General features: G+C 40.2%; 1 protein-coding gene across 1 annotated transcript in view; it reads left to right on the top strand.

Moving 5' to 3' along the window:
* Positions 1-17,831, top strand: part of Glrb (glycine receptor beta) — a 57,272-nt gene that overhangs the window by 15,580 nt on the left and 23,861 nt on the right. Inside the window, exon 3 of the mRNA XM_075950489.1 lies at positions 16,845-16,951. Within this exon, the coding sequence (XP_075806604.1) occupies positions 16,845-16,951 (107 nt within the window). The remainder of the gene's footprint in view (positions 1-16,844; positions 16,952-17,831) is intronic.

Raw genomic sequence — 17,831 nt, 5'->3', positions numbered from 1 at the left:
CAAACAAACAAACAAGCAGACAGAATCTTCAAAGAGGGCATCTGAGAAATCCACAAAGAAAGTGTACATTAGAAAGTCAGAGGCCGGCAAACCTGGCCAGGGCAAGATCAATGCTCTTCCCTTCCTCTGGGGAAGCGGCAAGTTTGGGCTTTTCCACAAAGCATCTAGTTTTGCTACCAGTACTAGATGGGTCCCATACGCCATGACAATTTTGAGTGGTAGGACAGTGGCTGAAGGCCGTTTTCATTTTTTGAAGGTACTGAAAATATTAGAAAAGCTGCTGGGGATTCTGTCCAGGAGAGTACTATGACACAGAGCTATTTAGGACACAGTGTAGAGTTTCTTTGTAAGGAGGCCTGTGGATTTTAGTTTATTCAATCTGAAGTGACTGGTTTCTAAGCAATAATTCATAGAGACAGAAAGGGCAATCTTTCTTCTTCTGTACTGAAGAGAGATAGGGGATTCAGTATTCAGGATAACATCTGTATTTGCTTCCCCGCCCCATAATGGGGTTGGTACATCCTTGTTTCCATAAACCTGCAGGGGTATAACGAAGGGAGTAATTCAAAAGAAATCCTTTTCTTGTCTCTGATAACAAATTATTTGCACGTAGGATCTTGCATAAGGGAAAGTGACAAAGCCATGGTAACAGAACCAGGTTAGGTGCTAGGGGTGGCCTTGAGCTTCTCTACTGGGTTCCTGACAGGAACAAAAGCCCCTTCATCTAAATGATTTGTGGTGTCCTTGGAGTGACTTCCTCAAAGTGCTTTGAAGTCTAAATTATTTATTTCTCAATTTCCCTGCTTTAGTTCTTTTTAAAAATTGGCTTGTAGTGGCAAAGAAAATATTTCCTTTCAAAACTCAGTCCCATCAATTTTTAGAGAATAGTGGAATTAGAGTGGGGATTTGGGGGAAAGAAGATTTGTGCATATATATCATGCGTTTATATAAGAAGGGAAACACGCTGCATATTTCCTCAAGTAAATCACATGCCCAAGACTTTCTTGTAGTTGGGAGTAAATTGTGAATGTCTGTTGTTTTCCAAACAGTTGTTGCTCTCTTTCCCTTTCCCCATGACACAAAATGGGCTCCTGGGAGTTGTCCGTCCTACAGCACCATGACTGATCTAGGCCCTTTATTTATGTGGCCACCGTTCTTTCCACAGACTGGTCTTTTGTGAACTGGTTTTCTGCAGTTATCTTCTCTGCCTACAGAGAGACTCTCAGAGGCAGATACCAAGTGTCTAGAGATGTGGGCCAAATCTGCTGTAAGTCAGGCACCCAGTTCAGCCAGCCAGGCCTGCTTGACCAACTAGGGAGTACAGCTCTAGAGTGATTTTCTATTTTGTTTCTCCTCCCCGGTCCTCCCCTCTCCTCTCTATCCCTCCCTTCTCCTGTCTTCTCCTCTTCCATCCTTCGTTCTCTTCCCTTACCCTCCCCTCCCCTAAACAGAGATGGGCAAGGTGCAGAATGAGAGCCTTTGGAGCGCTCAGTCCTTTCTCTATCTCCCCCTTCTTGAGACAAGTGCAGCTAAGAGCCTAGGCTGGGCTGAGCTCACCATTATCTCACCTCTTACTCTCAAGTGCTGGGATGGCAAGCTGTCACCATCCTGGGCTTTTTTACTTTATTTTTTCCATCAGAATAGAGAGCAATCTTGCCTTTGAGGTACAATTAGGAAATCTCAGAATGATATGCATACTATAAAGCACAATAGGTAACCACATGCAATTTAAAAAGAAACAATAAACATGTATTACCTAGTAGGAGAATTGAACAGTGACATTCTTGTTATTTTTTTCTGTATAATACACATTACATGTATATTACAAATATGAGCTTGCAAATTATATAATTAGTGACTCTACATTCAGAGATCAATTTACATGTGTTTTATGTGTATACCTCTTCTCTGTGTGTATGTAGGTGCACAGTGTCAATGCAGGAGCCCACAGAGGGCATCTGATCCCCTGGAACTGGAGGTACAAACGACTGTGAGCCACAGGGTCAGTTTTGGGAACTGAACCTAAGTGATCTGGAAGAACAGCCAGTGCCGTCTCTCCCGTTTCAGGTTTTGATGGATTGTGCGGTTTGGAGCCAAAATTTGTCCGATTAATCCTTTCAGTATTTCAAAGCCTAGTTATGGTAATCAGCAAAGCATGCAGAAAATTGTGGTACATTTAGATATGTATGAGTCCCACTTCCTGGGAATTCTGATATTTCAGTGCGTTTGCACCTGGCTTTATGTGGGTTCTGGTGATTTCAGGTCTTCGTGCCTTCTGCTCTGAGCCTCCTGTCCAGGACAACCTTGTTACTTTCTGAACACTGTCCTTTGAAGAGCGGAAGGACTCATTTAGATCAATTCTTCTCTGGGTCTGTTCTTCTGAGATAGTATTTTGTAGCTTCATAGGGATGAGAGCAACATGATGGATGTGTGCAATGGGTAGCCAGCCATAACATGAGTCAGCCCTCCGTCGTGTTTCTGTCTTGGGAGCTTCTCTTCTGGTTATGCAGAGACAGAGAGTAATCTATTGTAAGCAGTAAGGGCAGTGTTGTTCTGTAGAGAGTGAGAACTAAGCGTCTCTAGCTGGGTTTTGATGGGTCTTTGCCTGCTTTATTCCTTTGCCCAGCTCCACTGAGCCCCTCTGGGGTTTCAGTGCCCACTCCTCCACTGCCTACTTTTCTAGGAGCTGCAGTTCAGGTTTTGTGAATGAGAGAGATAATGTGCTACTAGACTTTAAATACCCGGCGCATTTCATTTAACACAGTGATCTCCAGTTCAATCAGAATTGCTTGAGGGGATAGAAATTCATTCTCTCCTTTTAGGTGCATAATATTATAACACCTGTACATCTTATAGATATTATGCTCATGTACATATGTGTATATTATATACACACTGTCTTCTTTATTCTTCGATTGAAAATTACCTGGCTGGATCTTGGAACTTGACTACTGTATATAGCATAGATGGGGCTGCCAGTATCTCTTTGATAAAGTGATTTTATTTCCCTTGGTTATATATGTTGGAACTGCTGGACCATATGATAAATATATTATTTTTAAAGGACTCTATAAAATCTTTTTCATGATGTCTATACTAACATCTTTGTCAACACTGTATGAGTTTCTCGCTAACCATGTTCTTGTAAGCATTTGAGTGCATTATTTTTTGATACTATCCACTGAAGAACTTTTTTTTTTTTAAGAATGACTGATTTCTTTACTGTTTCTTTCACTGTTGATGCCTCTGCATTCTGTACAATATTTTCCTCTAGTCTTGGACCTGGAGGATCGGTCTGCACACAGTTGCTCTGCGGTCCTTCACTACCCAGCTTTGACTCCTGCAGCCTGCACTTGTGGTGTCCGGGAAATCATTGCCAGGAGCAATGTCACGAGGACATTCTTCTGTGTTTTTTTTTTGAAGTCTGAGATTGCATATTTAAGCCTTTAATGAATTTTGAGTTGATTTTTGTGTGAGCCAGAAGGAAAACATCCAGTTTCTTTCTTTTCCTTGCAGATGTCCAGCTTTCTCTACGCCATTTGTTAAATGCCATGTTTTCTACTCATTGTGCATACTTCCTGGCTGACTGACTGAAGATCATTTGGCCATTTGCGTGGTGTTTATTTCTGGCTCTCTTCACTTGCATTGGCCTATACTATTTTAACTACTGAAACTTCGGTATATGTTTCAGGAGAAACACATAGACACACGGGGATCACTCTCTAGATACAGCAATGAGAATATTAGATTGAGAAGGTTCAAGTTGGTATATAGCAAATTATTGAAGAGTTTCAATAAGAGAAGCCTCTGGTAAAATGGATATGAAATATGAAATATTCTTTGATGGGAACCAGACTTTAAAATTAAAAAAAGACATTAATTACTTTGAAAATTTTCATACTATAGCTAATGACAGTGGAAATCGGCCAGCTTTTATAGGCTTTCTTCATGCAGTTGTCCATAATCTATTTCTTTAATATACCTTTTGCTTTGCAATGTATTTTTAAGGTAGGAAACATACACTTTCGTAAACATGACCTTTCTATAACATGTTTCATTGTTTTGTGTCTTGATGCTGTCTTAATTACTGGATACCTTGGACTGCGAGTGGCTTATATCCATAAAGCACATCTGTGGGTAGGCCTTTGAGAATGTTTTCAGAACAGAGTCAGTAAATGAGGATGTTGTTCTCAGTATGTGGGCAATTGAGTCCCAGAGCCCAGGTGTCTTGAAGGAATAATTGGCAAGACAGAGGGAGGGAAGAGGCTATTGCAAGATGTCCGCTCTTCCTTGGCTTTCTAGACAACTCTGCACACCCTACATATCATGGTCTTCTGAAACTAATGAACCTTTGAGTTTAAAGAACTCTTTCTTTTTAATCTGTGTCATTTAAGTGTTTGTCTCAGTGTCAGGGTCTTTATTGATTCCTCGGGAATTGTGAGCAGTTTGGGATTTAGTCCTATAATCATTTTCATCAGGTTTTTAGATTTTTTTATTTTGTTTATTTTTTAGATAGGATCTATCTCAAATATTCTTTGCTGTTTTCATACTTGCTATGTAGTCCAAAATGAACAAGAATTTTAGATCCTTCTGTCTCCCCCTCCCAAATTTGAGGATTATGGGGATTATGCCACCGTGTCCTGTTTTTACAGTGCTGAAAATTAAACCAAGAATGAGCTATCACCCAAACCTCTGTCATGAAGATTTTGATAGGTGATTGATTTTCACCTACATCTCTATGAGTAGGGTAAATATTTTAACAGGATTGTTTTCTAACCCATAAACTTGGCTATCTTTCTATTTGTTGCTGTCTTTGATAATTAAATTTTTTTACAGTTGTTAATGTAAAAATGCTTCATTCCCTTGGTCAGGGCTAAGGTTATTCATAAATATCTTGCTCTCTTTGATGCTGTTGCAAATATGGTAATTATCCAAATTTTTATTTTATAGTTGGTTATCTACAGACATGTATATATGTAAGTGATTTCTTCAGTCAATACTGTTTCCTGCAGTGTTAGTCTGCCAGTTCTAATAGGGTTGTCTGTGCAAGTGTGTGACAATGTACAAGGAATTCTTTTCACAGGGCCAAGTTAGCTAAAAACAGAAACATGCACTTCTGCAGTTGGGATCCACTTGACTGACTATCTGGGAGTTCTGGTATATCCTGAGTCGATGTGGTAAGAGAGGATGTCTTGCTGGGTTCTTAATCTTTGTGTTGCAGCTTCCAGTTTTTCACCACAAACTGTGATGCTAGGTGTGAACTGTTCCTCCTCGGTCTCTGCTGTAGACAGATTGTTTCCTTTCTATTTCTAGTTTTTTGAAATGTCTTTAATCCAGAAGGAATGTTGAATTATTTCAGATTACTTTTATGCACCCTTTTCTATGGTCCTATGGATTTTACCTATATTTCTGTTGAGGAAGAGTGATGTATAACAGTAATTTTCCAGTGCTGAGCTCTCCTCAAACCTGAGACGTATGCTCCATTGGGCTGTGGCGTGCAGCTGTTGAAGGCGCTAGTGAAGTTGTTTTCCTGTCTTTGGTAAGGATGCTTGCTTCTGAGGGACACTGGCCTGTAGTTTCTTATGTGTCACATCTGCTTTAGTGTCAGGGTCACGCTGTCCTCACAATGTCCTTGGAAGAGCTCCTCCTTTCATCGTTTGGGTAGATTTGGACAAGTACTGGCTTTGATTTGTTTTTTAGCAGTTCAGTAGAATTTGCCAGTGAAGTCATCTCTTCTTGGATTTTATTATTATTTGCTATATAATCCCCTTTATGAGTTAAAGATCATTTCACGTTTGTATTTCTTTATCAGAAAGTCTTAGAATGTTCTGAGTTAACCAATTCGTGGACATCTAGTGGTTCATCAACATCTTTTATCAGCCTTCTCAGTTTTAATGTCTCACCTTTCATGTCTGATTTCATTTATTTATTTATTTTGTTTTTATTTCCTTGTTATTCTAAAGATATGTCAGTTTTGATTATGTTTTCATATTTTTCTATTCTTTATTTAGTTTTATATTCTCTATTTTATTTATTTCTGCTCACTCTTGGTTTCTTTTGTTCTTTTTCTCTATCAGACAATTGATATTTATGTATATTTTCATAGCCCTTATTCAAGGAGTTTTATCCTGTTCTTTTAAATGGGTCACATGAATCTCTTTGGTATTTGTGTAATAGAAAATCCCTCGACATTTCACTGCTTTGTTTGCTGTCCTCATGCAAGAGAGGACCTTGTTCAGTCAACTTGTCTACTGTTCTGCAGGTATAAAAAGTTCATGGTAGTGTGAAACCATGGTGTTTTCTCTCTCTGCTTGCCAAGTATATTATGCTCTCCTTGCCTTCTGTGATAGGCAGGCCAGAAGCTTTTTCCTCTTAGAAGAGTTAGAAAGCTGAATCTGTGTCCTTCCTACCTTGGAAGAATTGAGCTCATGGTTTTTATTTGTTTGTGCTATGTTGAGTTAAAGGAGGTCTGGTGTTTAGTCCTGTCTCTTGTTCAAATGACCACTTTGTCCTCCACAACTTTCAGTGATTTAGGAATGCTGGACCTTGCCAGTGCTTGAGGCAGATGACTTAAGTCTAGTCCTTCGGGAGCTCCAGAAATTATGTGGCTAGATGTGTGATTCAGATGTTCCCTGCTGAGATGAAGGGCAAGTGTGGGCTTTATTGCTTATGCTGTTCTGAGTTATGCAGAGTGTTTACATGAGAAGAAATTGCCCTATGCAGGGACCCATATCTTTCCAAGAGAAAGCATCAGGATCTCGGGGTAGCACATGAGCAAATCAGGCACCAGGTACCTGGTCTAATTCCTTTGCTTCCCAGGGAGATGCTGACTTGGGAATTTCCTGCTGACTGTGTGCTAGGATGAAGACTATGGTATGAAAGCATCTATCTCACTTTCCTGCTAGATACATTGTGGATGATTTCTCAGTGGCGGGAGATGCAAGAGAACCTCAGCTAGTTGCAGAGTTTTTCTAGTTGCATGAACCTTTATGTTCACAGCGGGAAGAAGAAGCCAGACTTCTTCTTGTTAGGTGGGCACATGGTGTCTGCCTATTATCCTAGTCTCAGGGCAGCTGGGTGGATGGGTAAGGAAGAGGAACTGTGAGTTCCAGGCCACAGCTCTGAGGCAACCGAGTCAGAGCCTCATCTCAAAAACAATAGAATAAAATCAAACTTTTTCATGCTCTAAAACCAAACAAAAAAGCAGAACTCTCTTTATTGGAAAGATATAAACAACAGCTATAAATAAGAGAAATTAGTTTTTGCAGGACCGTTTGTCATGAGAGTAGTTTCATACTTGATGTGAAAATATGCTGTCTGTAACCATTTTACTTATCTGAAAAAGTATACACCGTATGTCTACGTTATTATCGCATGAAATGAAAAAATGAATGAAATTTATGCCCCGGCAATGCTGAAGCGTGCATGGGCAGCCCGGAGATGGTGGTTCTGTTGAACTTGTGCATTTTGGGTTTCATGGGCTAAGCGAATGAGGTCAACTGACCAGGTCTCATCCTGAAAAGGGCACCAGATCTCATTACAAATAGTTTGAGCCACCATGTATTTGTGGGAATTGAACTCAGGAACTTTGGAAGAGCAGGCAGCACTCTTAACCACTAAGCCATCTCTCCAGCATAGTAGTATTTAGGTATGGAGAGCTGAAGAAGCTGCTAATCTGATAACAGTGATGATGCTGTCACATTTTAGGACCCTTTCCTAAGCATGATTGTTTATAGTGTAGAAATAGGCAAGAACTGGAGTTCAAATCTCTAAAACCAACATTTTTTTAAAAAAATACATGTGGTAACATTAGCCTGTAACACCAAAGCTTGGAGACAAAGACAGGAGTACTGTGAGGCCGCACTGCCAGGCACCCTAATCCATTGCTTTTCTTTAGATTTACTGAGACTCTCTCTCTCCTTTCTGTCTCTCTCTCCCCATCCATCCCTCCTGCCTCCTCTCTCTGTGTGTATAGTTGGAAAATGGTACCAGGAGATATCCAATGTCAACATCTTATCTCCACATGTGTGCATGTATGGGCATGTGCATCTGCACACATCACACACATACACACACATACATACACATACATACACACACACATACAAACACACAAATCTAATCCAGTTCTTTTCGTTAAACCAAGGGTTCTTTTAAGGTCTTTTCAAGTAGTTCATGAATAAAATAGAAAAAAATATTTTGTCATCATCAGGGTCCCTTCAACTTTTAGTTGATGATCAAATAGTATGAATATTCACTTTAGCTAGATGGATAACAAGAGCTGCTGACATTTAAACCTGATGTTCTCAGGGAGACATGGAGGATAGCTGCCTGCCAGGGGCTGAATTATCTCCTCGATTTAAAAGGGCATCTTACATTTGTTCTGAAGCAAACCAGGTTAATGTCTGAGAGAGGCCGTGTCAGCTCACATTTTCTTGCCCTTGAAACAGTTCTCATATGCTTTTAGACTGCATTTTACCCTGAATATTTGTGGAAGCATTTATTGGTGGTTAACCTTAGACAATCGATGGTGTGCAGGATAACTTCCTATTCTTCGTTTTATAAATATTAAGTCCCCAGTGAAGACTCTCCAGTCTTTTAATTTAAAAACTTATTTTTCATCATTGTGTGTTCTCATAATGTATGTGGGAAGGGCTTGCATGCCACAACAAATGCGTAATGGGCAGGGGACAATTTTTTTGAATCAATTAATTCCTTCCACCTCTATGTAGATTCTAGGATTTAAACTCATGTCACCAGGCTTGAGAAGCAAGTACCTCTGTTCTCTGAATCGTTTCACTGTACCATTCCTTGTTAGTAAACTACCATCTGCTCAGCTGGATGCTTCACCTCAGTCTCCCCTCCACCCATCTCTCTCTCTCTCTCTCTCTCTCTCTCTCTCTCTCTCTCTCTCTCTCTCTCTCTCTCTCTCTCTCTCTCTCCAAACCCTGCCTGTCTCCAAAAACCTCCAACCACAGAAATGACCATGATTACATGGTATTTAAACTGCCCTGTGGAGACTGGCTATGTGGTTATCTGATTCCTTCCCCCTTTCTCCTCTCTGGGAGCTGGAAGACCATCCAGGAGTATTTTACCAATAAACTTAGACTTTTAATTCTTAATTAGCTTGGTTTAGTTTGCTGTGTTGGTGGAGAGACTTAACCTTTAGCTATCTGCATTTGTTTCTTTTTCTTGGAGAAGTCTTCCATGGGGGGTGTGTCATTTAGTAGCTTTGTTTCCCAGAGTGTTTGGAATGATGGCCAGTGGGTACTTCCTTAGTGCTTTCACGTGGCAGAATCCTGCAGAAGAACCGGGTGCAATGGTACCTTCACACTCTTTGTCTTTTGAAGATCTTTATATGTGTGTTAACCATTGGGGGTAACACATCATATCTCCCTATTCCTAATTTCTGAATAGGATACTGACAACTGAACAGTGACAATTTGTTGTAGGAAGCTGCTTGTTTATTCCCAGCTGCTCAGCCCCGAAATAATCACACAGAAATCATATTATTTACAATACTGTTTGGCCAGTAGATTAAGTGTAGTTCTGGATAACTCATTTCCTAAATTGAACCATCCCCATTCATCTGTGTATTACCACGAGGCTGTGGCTTACGAGGTAAAGTTTTCCAGCATTTGTCTCTGGTGGGGCTACATGGCTTCTCACTGACCCTGCCTTCTTTCTCCCAGCATTTAGTTTAGTTTTGGCCACCTACCTCTTTTCTGCGCTGCTCAGACCAATGCAGATTCTTTATTCATTAACCAATAAAAGCAACACATAGACAGAAGGACCTCTGTAACAACAGTTCTCCTGACATGAGCACTGATTGGTCACAGCCTTATCATGTGGGTCCCCTTCCATCTTGGCATACTGATCAATAGGCTACCAGATAGGTCTCTGTTCCTTCTTTTAAAATCTTTGACTTTTAACGCATAGTTTTTTAATATTTTGGATTAGAACATTGGAGATTGTGAACACCATTGGTCCCAGTACTTTGAGACGTTTAGTGGTTTTAGAGACGATACCAGTTACTTTCTCTATGCTGCCCAGAGTCAGTGTGATGCTACAGATTGTCATGATGATTGTTGACTCGGTCTAAAAATGCCAGAAATTAATTTTGCAGATAGTTTATCAAAAGTTGCTCCTCTGAAGTCGGTGAGCCCAACTGATTACAGATGGCCCCTCCTTTTTCTGACTAAATCTGATGGACGTAACGTCAAGAGATTTATCAACTAATTTTTGTCCTAACCTGACACAGTTTCTGTAGGAAGGTCATTTCTCTGAAGTTGCAAGACTTGGTTTAGGGGTACACAGACTTTTTTTTCCCCAGTAAGTCTTTCAACAACTGGCTGAAAAATTTCCAGCCATTCTGTAACTGGATTAGGCATCTCTCTGTAAGGGTCAAGCGTCCTCCATTAACAAATACCAGCTGCTGGTGCTTTTCATTTGCATCTCAGGCACTTGTAAATTTCTAAACTCCTGAGTTTCCTGCTTCATTGTTCCCAGTAAACACTAAATATACTCTTAAATACCTAAGCTTTGCTCTTTCATTCTGAGCTTGAAGTCATTTCTACAGTTGCTTAAATACAATGTCAGTGTGTTTAAGAAATGAGAAATGTCCCTATAGACTCAGGCATTGGAACACTTGGTCCCCAGTTGGTACCACTGTCTGGAGAGGTTATGGAGAAAGTTTGTCACTGGGGCTGTTAAAAGTGTACAGCCCCTTCCAGCACAGTCTCTTCTACCTGATGTACTTTCTTAGCCTCCTGTTCCTGCTACCAGGTCTACCTCTAGGTGCTTTGCCTCCCTGCTGTCTCTCTGGAACCATAGCGCCAAATAAACCCTTTCTTCTATAAACTGCCTTGGTCATGGTGTTGTATCAGAGTAACAGAATAGATTTTTGTTGTTGTTTTTTGTTTTTCAGGTCATGGTTTCTCTGTGTTGCTTTGGAGCCAGTCCTGGAACAAGCTCTTGTAGACCAGGCTGGCCTCGAACTTACAGAGTTTCTCCTGCCTCTGCCTCCCAAGTGGTGAGATTAAAGGTGTGCACCACCACCGCCTGGCAACAGAATAGAACTTAATACAAGATCCAAGTGTACGATGATGCTGGATGAAGAACTTTTTATTGACACCTTAATATCATGTCTCTGTGTTGAGTCCATGTCTGTCTCAGCCTCTGTCAAGTGGGTAACTAGGTCATTGTTACCTGCAAACTTGAATTGCTATAGACTGCCTTTGGAAACCTTGTTCCATCTCACTTCCAGGGTCGCGAGGAGGAAAGTACAGGCACTCTTCTCACGTGCATCCCTATTTCTCTGGCTCCCCACCCTGATAGGGTGAAGCCGTCTGTTCTCTGGGTATGCTATTGTAGTGTGAAGATACAGGAGGCTCGCTAAGGTGGTCTGGTAGGATCAGTCTCCAGTGCCGTTCTCACCTCAACTCTCTCATTCCCATCCAAGGAGACTACCAGGATGCTCAGGCTCAGCTGCATCCTGTGAGGAGCACACCTGCGTCAGTCAATTCCATGGCTCCAAAGACCCACATCTTGAGTCCATTCTGCCCTTAAGGCCACATGACTCCTATTTCACCCTCCTGGTACCACTAAGATGTCCCAGTCATTAGATGCCCTACTTTATTCCATCTTCTCACCACATGCTGTTCTGTCTATGCCCATCTTGGCCCAGCCTCTCGGCTGAAACACAGGTCTCATTAAATCCTGTGTGAACCCTTCATTTCAGCAAATTCTGCTGCAAAATCTTTTTGTGTGACTGCTGTTGAAGCCACACCCTTCTGGACCAGATTATCCTTTGAGTTGTTGACTTTACCTTCTCTCACTGAGGCATCAGCAGTGTGAGATGCTGTTTGGATCCAGGGCATGGTCAGTGCAGAATTACTGGATAAGTTTATCCGAAACTACAGTTTCGAATAGCATTTTCAAGTCAGAATAAGAAATGTGTCTGTTCGGTTCTCAAAAGGCAAAACCAGTATAGAGTAATGCACACAGCACAGAGCAAATACTCAAAAATTATTAAATGAAATAAAGAATAATGAAACTAAAGGAAAATTATCATTTCGGTTGCTGTATACTTAAGAATTTTAGTTGTTTTTCTGTTAGGAATTGTAGTGTATTAGTGCTTCTATTTTTCCTGCTGCTATTACAACCTACCTGAGAATCCTTAATATCTTAGAAAAAAATTTATTTAGTTCATAATTTCAAAGCTAAAAGCTAAGGATTGGGCAATCTTTTTCATTTATCCTGCACTGATGGCCTATTTGCCATCAATGAGACAAACACCAGAAATTTTTGGACAGGTATGTGATGGAGGTAGAGAGGGGGCTCACTTGGTGAACCAGGAAGTAGTCGACTGCCACATTTTGCCAGATCACCCCAGCCTGGCCATTGGTAGCCCTGTGTGATGGCTCCGCAGAGCCCATCCTTGAAAAGGTTTTCATTGTGAGTTTAGAGGTTGTTTGTAAGTCCTTGTAAGTACCTTTGAAGAAATCTCCCATCACTCTATAGGAGAAAACAGCCTTAAAACCTGACCAATGTCACTGTTTGCGCTTGCATCATTGCCTTTGATATGATTTTTTATGATTTATTTTTATCTTTTTTTTTTCATTATACATTCCAACCTCAGTTCTCCCTCCCACCCCTGCTTCCTAAGAGCGACACAAGGATCGCCCTGGGAAGGGGAATTAGATAGATGACTGCTTCCCTGGAAAGACAGGCTGCTGGTTGCCAGCTCCTGGTCCCTGTGCTTGGGAAGGAAAAATCCAAGCCCAGGAGGTGGAATTCCTTGCTGCAGGCAGCTCAATGATCTCGTCAGGTTCTGTAACCGAGGGTCTTTTAGCCTATGTTCCACAGGTTCGAGAACCCCCAACTCTGCGTGTGTACCGTTTTCAGAAGTATGTAGCTTCCTTTCATTAGATTTTTGTGAACATCTTACCCAACGAAGACACACCATGGCCTGTGCTTTCCTGTGCTTTCTTCTTCCTTTATATTTGTGCTTTTGTGCAGGAGTTAGGTCATGGGCAGGTTCCTCTGACCATGCTTTCTGCCTGAGAAACCGTGTACCATTTTGCTGTGCTTTTTATACTATGAAAAAATTAGGCAACCCGTTGGCTAGAGAGTTGCTGTTTGAGGAAAACTGAGGCAGTCTGCTCTTGTGTATCTGTTTTAGACTGACCATTTAGAGTGGCCATGTAGTAATTTTGAAGATTAATCTACATTAAGCGGTAAATGGAGCCTCTCTTTAGAAAGAGACTTCTGTGTTTTTCTTTGTGTGCTGGAAAACATTACATCATACAGCCATATAGACTGTCGGGACACATTCTTTGCATAACTTTCCCCCTTAGTCATGACTTTGGTTTAAGTTTAGGCTAGTGAACAATACAGGGATGGTTGTAAAAATTCTTGTTATATAAGAACGCATTTTCCTGCTTATTTGATCACTTTGCCTGAGAGAGTTATTTTCTTAATATCATATTTCTAAAGAAATAAACCCTGTTTTGTGATATACTGGAATTTTTGATAGATTAAATAGGTATAACATTCAAAACCTTAACACTCTGTTATGAAAACAGTTACTAATTGTGCTCCGTTATCACAAATACCACATTTTACAAATAGTGTGTGTGTGTGTGTATGCAGGTGTGTGTTTCTATGCAAACAATCAAATATGCTGTGTACATATTTTATTTTGTCTTTTAGAGAAAGTCGCTGCAGTCATCCAATCCCGCCCCCAATTAATAGTATTTTTATGTGATTTTCATATTGGTAAGCTAAAACATATGATTACTATTTTATATGTGGGAGAAAATTCCCTGTGAATATAAACTACTCTTGATTCTTTTACATTTTAAAAAGTTTCTGCATTCCTAGCATAGGAAAGATGAACTCCTTATTAAATATTCAGGTCAAGTTGTATTGACACAAGTAACGAAAAAACAGGGCTTAAAAAGTTTTGGTGTATTCCTACGTGTGTGTGTTTATACTTGATTTTTCAACTGATATTGATGTCGTTTGTTACAATACAACAATTTATTTTAACTATAAGGAGAAATGAAAGTATTTGGGAATAGATACAGTATGACACTCATAAAGTGCAAATAGGCTAACTTTTAGAGTCTTATTTTTAGTATCGGTTTAGAAAAGTGACTGTAGTAAGAGCAATAGAACCCTGGTGGAGAATATGTACTCTGAAGTGTGGATGGTGCTCGGAGAAATTAGAGCAGGGTATTTCTTTGCACCAGTGAAAACGTCAGAGTGGTTCCGTGCAGACTAAACCCACAGTACAAACCCAAAGCTCTGAGGCATGTTTTGCCTTTGACCGAATCAGGATTGCAGAAGTCACTGCCAGCTTCCTTCCATGACCAGTTTCAGTTGGCATGACTGTGGGGTCCCTCCTGCCTTCTTACACAGCAGGGCTACCCAAAGTAACCCGATATCAAGGAGTTATTTTTCTTGCTTCTGTTTCTGTGTCTCTTAGCAAAGAAAGTAACCACAGTCTATGACCAGTTGGCATTGTATCTTTTTGTTTGTTTTCTCGGTTTCTCTCTCTCTTCCTGGAGCAGGAGCTATAGACAGCCCTGACCTGGGATTTTGTTGTTCGGTCTAGCTTCAAACTCAAGGTGATCCTTCCAACTCAGTTTCCCTTCTGTTGGGATTACAAGTGTGAGCCACTCTGCCTGGTTTGGACTATGTATTTCTCTATAAAACTAACTTCTTGTGCGGATTGGTTGGAAATGTTGTGTTTCATGAAGAGAAGCTCCTGTTGATTCTGCACTTGAAAGTGTGAGCAATTGCAATATTAAAGTCAAGTGTAGTCATTTGGCTTGGACAATGGTAATGAGAAGGTAGATAATATTCCGCCTACACTCTGCCAGGCTTTATATGGGATGAAAATTCAGCTAAAACACTTGACCAAGCTTTACATTTTCAGTATTTATTTATATATCATAATACTGTCTTCATTATTATCATTATTATTTTCTTGAGGTGTTGATAAACTATCATCAAGCTTGCTTACCACATCACATTGGCCCAACCAACACCAATCTTTTTTTTTCTCTCTCTCTCAACTGAAAAATAGCCTTCTGCTTAGTTAAAGACCTATTTTGTTTAGTCGAACAATCCTATGTTTGTCAGTTTAGACTGAAATGGACACATGTCTGTTCTCCACTACCCATCCCATACTGGTACATGGATCTGAGCCAGTTAGGACTGGTGGGAAGTGTTCAGTCCTGTTTGTCTCATAGTAGAACAGGGAGTACGCTGATGGTCCCTGCATAATCATGGTTTCTGTGTTGTGTCTAGTTGGTACTCTATAAACAGGTATGGAAGGAAGTGACAGACTTGTCATCAAATGATGCCTTTACTCATTTGTATTACCTGGAATATGATTGGATGGACGAGGCAAATCTCTACAAAGGGTAATGAAGGTTCAGGCACATTTAAAGATGGTGTAGATTTAGATTGGTGCAGTTGGAAGGAAGAGTTACAGTGCGGAGTGGCGGGGCTGATTCCATAGGAGTGGATAGGAGAAGGGCCCAGTTCGAGAGTGGCAGAGCTGAAATTTGGATTTGATTGACCTAGTTTGTGAGCAGGGAAAAACAAGATGTCCTGAACGTTCCAAACAATGCAATTAGAGTTAATTGTCTTTATGCCCTCTTTTCTTTGCTCTGAAGGAATGTAATTGTAAAGGATTTTATATCAAGAGACACAATAATAGCATCCCTTAATTGATTCAATAAAGGTATATTTCATAATTAATCCTATTTTCCATCCTTGAATGAGAAAATCCATAGGTAGGATTGAACACTAATTTGCATCCTAATATCCAATTTCTCCTCCCAGCCTCGTTCTCCTGAGAGTGCAGGATCTCTTGATAAGGGATGACAGTTGGCTCTAAGGCGGTTAAAATTTTACTTGCAGTGAAATAGAAAATCTCATTCCCTTACCAATGCTCAGATCCCTGGAGGTGTGATATTGGAGTTGATAAGACCATGGAAAAGCAATTTAAGAAATCTATGCAATCTCTTGCAATTTGGGAAATTTAACTAATTGGTTTTCATCTGTGGCTGGATATGTTGCACTTGGAATGATTTCTATCTGAAAGTGTTGTTTCCAGCAATTCATAGTCATTTTAGCTCTCTCATAAACTTGTGTTGCCCTTGCGTCTCATCTCTAGTGGCCTCCTGTGTCAGAGCAGAAAGGGCTCAGAGGTGTTGAAGTTGTGATAAAAAGTTAAGCAAATTGCATCAAAGTTTGCTTCACATAAATGAATGTGATTCCTCACCATTTCAGAGCATATTTAGACAATACCAGATGGTGGCTCCTTTTAATCTATCTTGTGGTCATGATGGAGATTTGTTTTGTTTTTGTTATTGGGTTAAAATTTCATGGGTGGTACAACAAAACAAACAAACAAACAAAAAACAAAAACAAAAACAAAAACCCAGAAACGTATTTCCCCTTGGCTACCAAGGAAGTTCCTTTTATAAAATGTGGACTTGAACTATCAATTTAGTCATGACTCATTATTCAGAAGTAATGGCAAAATGGATAATTAGTTAACAGTAAAATTAAAAAAAAAAAGCATGGCAGCCTATGCTTTTCTGAATACTACTTCATTCAGCTAGTAAATTAATGGTGTTTTTTTTTCTTATCATCTTTATACCAATGATTTGGGCTCTGACAGTGTTTGTAACTCTTTATTTACTTCCATTTGGGAAAGCCCTGGTGGAGTTCTGTCTTTGTCGAGAGAGCCAAGCATCCTGAGGAAAATGGAGCTTTTGTGTGCTATTTAGTACTCACCAGCTTTTTCTCTGTCTTCTCATTAGTCAGCAGTCACCAGAGGACCTTGCGCGTGTGCCCCCCAACTCCACCAGCAACATCTTGAACAGGCTGCTGGTCAGTTATGATCCCAGGATAAGACCGAACTTCAAAGGTTTGTTATCTCTCTGCACTCCCAACCCCCTTAGATCTTCTGCTTTAAAACTCAGCTCCACCTATCTAACACCGTGCTGCTAATGCAAGAAGGAATAGGATTTCATGTTAGCTTTTAACTGTCCGGCAGGGTGCTAAGCATCAGAAAAACTTAATGCTAAAAATACACTTTGCTATTAAGAAAACCATAAGTCTAATAATTTTATATAGTTAGCAGTTGAAAAAGTGAAAAGGTATGTCCTGTGAATGAAAAGGCTGCTCTCTAAAATGGATTTCTTAAGTACTATGTGTCCCTAACCTCAGTGATTTAAAGATCAGTCTAATGTCTGTTAATAGACATAACAGTTAGTAATTTGTACAGTAGCCATTTACTCGGGGAAAAGAACAATTACAATTGTATGTAAGCTCTTTTATTAGTATTTCATATTTATAAAAATACTTCTTTTGCTCGAAGAAAGATGGCCACCACGTTTTAAAAAATACATTAACTTTGTGAATACAGATCTCCAGGACAGAAGCTATTATTTCAGCCAAGCTGTCCACTTGTCACAGTTTTAAGGAAAAATAAAGCCACGCTTAAAATAAAAAGCTTTGTGACCTGGTTGCATTTTTGTTACAAAGCTTTCAAGAAATCTTTTTGATAAATTCAGAAACCCTGCGTGAAGCATGCTCTCTGGAAGACCATAATCCTTGCTGTTGGGAAAGGCCAGACATCAGATTAGCATTATAAGGCTTCATATTTTTCCCCCTTTTCAGAAAAAAAAAATGTCTGCAGCTGCTTCTAGTCAACCAGCGTTCTGCAGCTATGTTGTAAAAACAGGGATTTTGTTCATTACCGGAGCCTATTCAGTCACTCTCCCTAGCAGCCGCAGCCTGGGCTG

The sequence above is a fragment of the Microtus pennsylvanicus genome, chromosome 16 (assembly GCF_037038515.1).
Source record: "Microtus pennsylvanicus isolate mMicPen1 chromosome 16, mMicPen1.hap1, whole genome shotgun sequence".
NCBI classification, from domain to species: domain Eukaryota; kingdom Metazoa; phylum Chordata; class Mammalia; order Rodentia; family Cricetidae; genus Microtus; species Microtus pennsylvanicus.
Note: the sequence above shows the minus strand (reverse complement) of the source record. Positions and strands in the feature narration are given on the sequence as shown.